General features: G+C 55.1%; 1 protein-coding gene across 1 annotated transcript in view; it reads right to left on the bottom strand.

Annotated features, from left to right (window-relative positions):
- Window positions 1-1,557: 1,557 nt before the first annotated feature.
- FMOD (fibromodulin) overlaps window positions 1,558-2,216 on the bottom strand; it is a 5,733-nt gene continuing 5,074 nt past the window's right edge. Inside the window, exon 3 of the mRNA XM_009700928.1 lies at window positions 1,558-1,771. Coding sequence (XP_009699230.1) covers window positions 1,620-1,771 — 152 coding nt within the window. The 3' untranslated portion in view covers window positions 1,558-1,619. The remainder of the gene's footprint in view (window positions 1,772-2,216) is intronic.

The following is a 2,216-nucleotide window of genomic DNA, read 5'->3' as shown; positions in this document are numbered from 1 at the left end:
CCCAGAGCCAAGCAAGCCCCCGGTGTGCGGAGGAGAGGCCGGCAGGCTGGGAAATGGCACTTTCTGTACAGCTCCAGAGCTGTAAAAACCCTGCACATTTAATTTTTTTTTAATTTTTTTTAAGCATCCTCCAGCTTAGCCGTTAAAAATAAGCAGGGCTGGAGACTGGAGAACATGAAAGCATCCAGAAAATAACGACCAGAAATACTGTGCCGGTAGCACCGCCATCCCTTCCCTCTCTCAGCTGACACTTTTCCATGTGTTTTGTTTTTTTTTTTTCCCTTCTATAAATGTCCTTGCATGGACCCCATCTGGGATGAGCTGGAGCAGCAGCTCCCGAGTGGGAGGAAGGCGACGTACGCCCGTGCCGTGTGTGGTACAACCGCTAGACGGCAAATCCAGCCCGGGTTATGCCTGCGAGAGGGGAGGTTATGGTGCTCAGCCCCTGGCCTCTGCATTTGGGATTCCTCAGACACGTTTCATGCAGTTACAGAAAGGGCTTTATTCATCGGTATGATATCTACAGTTCATGCGTCGGTGATAGTACAGGTTTTTTTGGGTTTTTGTTTCTATAGTGTTAGCATGCAGTTTAAATGCGGAGGGTCTGGGTGACCTCTTCAGCTTTGCAGGTCATCTCCAAAGCTCAGCTACCCCTTTGGTTCTCAAACTAAACCGTCCAAGGAACCAAGTTGGGTGGTTTTGGCGAATTTGAACGTGCTGTGGAGTCACATCTCACTCTGATAATTTTTCTTTTTTTTTTTAATTGGGAGACCCTGGTTACCTGGGCAGGGAGGGAGCTCGGAGCCAAGCTGGTGGGTGGGAGGGAGTCGGGCGTGCGGGGGCTCCCCAGGCAGCCGGGGGCAACAGCACTGGGAATTGCCCCATCCCTCGATCCCGGTCCTGCCCTGAACCAGTGGTCTGGGAGGAAGATGTGAGACCCCCTTGGCCACGGCCCGTGGACAGGCTGTTTCTCCGGGTCTTTCTCTCTAACCTCAGCAGCTGACAGCCGCTCGGCAGCAGCAGGAAAGGTTTCTCTCCTTTTCTCTGGAGCAGGAGGCTGATGGAAGCGGGGAAAAATGGAGCTGAAAGTGGATTTGCTCTTCGCCATCCTAGAAGGAGGGATGCTGGCAGCCAGGATATCTTTAACCCTTTAATCATGCAGCTCCCAACCTCCTGGATGCTGCTCCCAGTGACCGCAGACACCCGGCCCAGGGTGGGTGGCTTTAGATCTGCTGGTTCTGCAGGACCCGAACCCTTCCCCGCTGGGGTCAGATGCTCAGTGCCGTGTTTTGGAGGTGGGATGAGCTCTCCCCCATCCCCGCTGCATCCCACCCAAACCAGGGGAGAAGGTGAATGGGGGTGCAGCACTTTGGGGGGTGGCTGTGGTGGGGTCAGAGGGGAAACGGTGCTGGGACTGGTCCCATCCTGCGTAGCCGGAGAGTTGGGAAGAGGGAGCGTTTGGGGAAGAATGGCTCCTGCCCACCCGCGTGGGCTGGTGTTGGAGTACCCTTATTGCACTATTGTGGAAGCCAAGTCAAACTGTCAAGCTGCATAAAATGGGAGTGAGTGTCTCCCCAGGAACGGGGAAGCCAAGTCCTGAGGATGAGGAGGGGGCCGGGCTAGATCTCGATGATGGTGGCACGCCGCAGGCACAGCGGGGCGTCGGGCGGCACGGCGTTTCGCTTGATCTCGTTCCCATCGAGCCGCAGGACCTGGAGCCTGGAGTAGTTCATGACGTCCACCACGGTGCAGAAGCTGCTGATGGAGAACTCTGCGAGGAGAGAGGAGATGGAGAGCTGGTCACTGCCTCCGGCCCTGGCTCTGACCTTGGCGGTGTGACTGATCTTTGGGGAGCGACGTGAGATTTGTCAAGAGGGGCTGCTCTGGAGATGAGTCTGAGGGTACCGACCTCTGGGAGCTGGTTATGTTAAGGTGGGCAGGAAAAAAATGAAAGCACCCCCAAATCATCAATTATTCCTGCAAATTTGGACTCGACACCCTCTCCTCTTGAGCTCAAAGGGTAATTGATGCTCCCAGCTGCAGTCAGATGGAGCCCGTGAGTTTGTGCCTGTTCAAGGGTTTGGAAGCAGGGTCGGTGCCTGCCCTCGGCTGCGTTTGCCCAGCCCGGCTGGAGCACTCAAAGGGAAAAAGCTGGGTGGATTCAGACACAAAAACATTGCTTTTTTATCAGGAATTGCCTTTGCAGCCTCTTTGGA

This window comes from Cariama cristata, unplaced genomic scaffold (genome assembly GCF_000690535.1).
Source record: "Cariama cristata isolate BGI_N322 unplaced genomic scaffold, ASM69053v1 scaffold30735, whole genome shotgun sequence".
NCBI classification, from domain to species: domain Eukaryota; kingdom Metazoa; phylum Chordata; class Aves; order Cariamiformes; family Cariamidae; genus Cariama; species Cariama cristata.
Note: the sequence above shows the minus strand (reverse complement) of the source record. Positions and strands in the feature narration are given on the sequence as shown.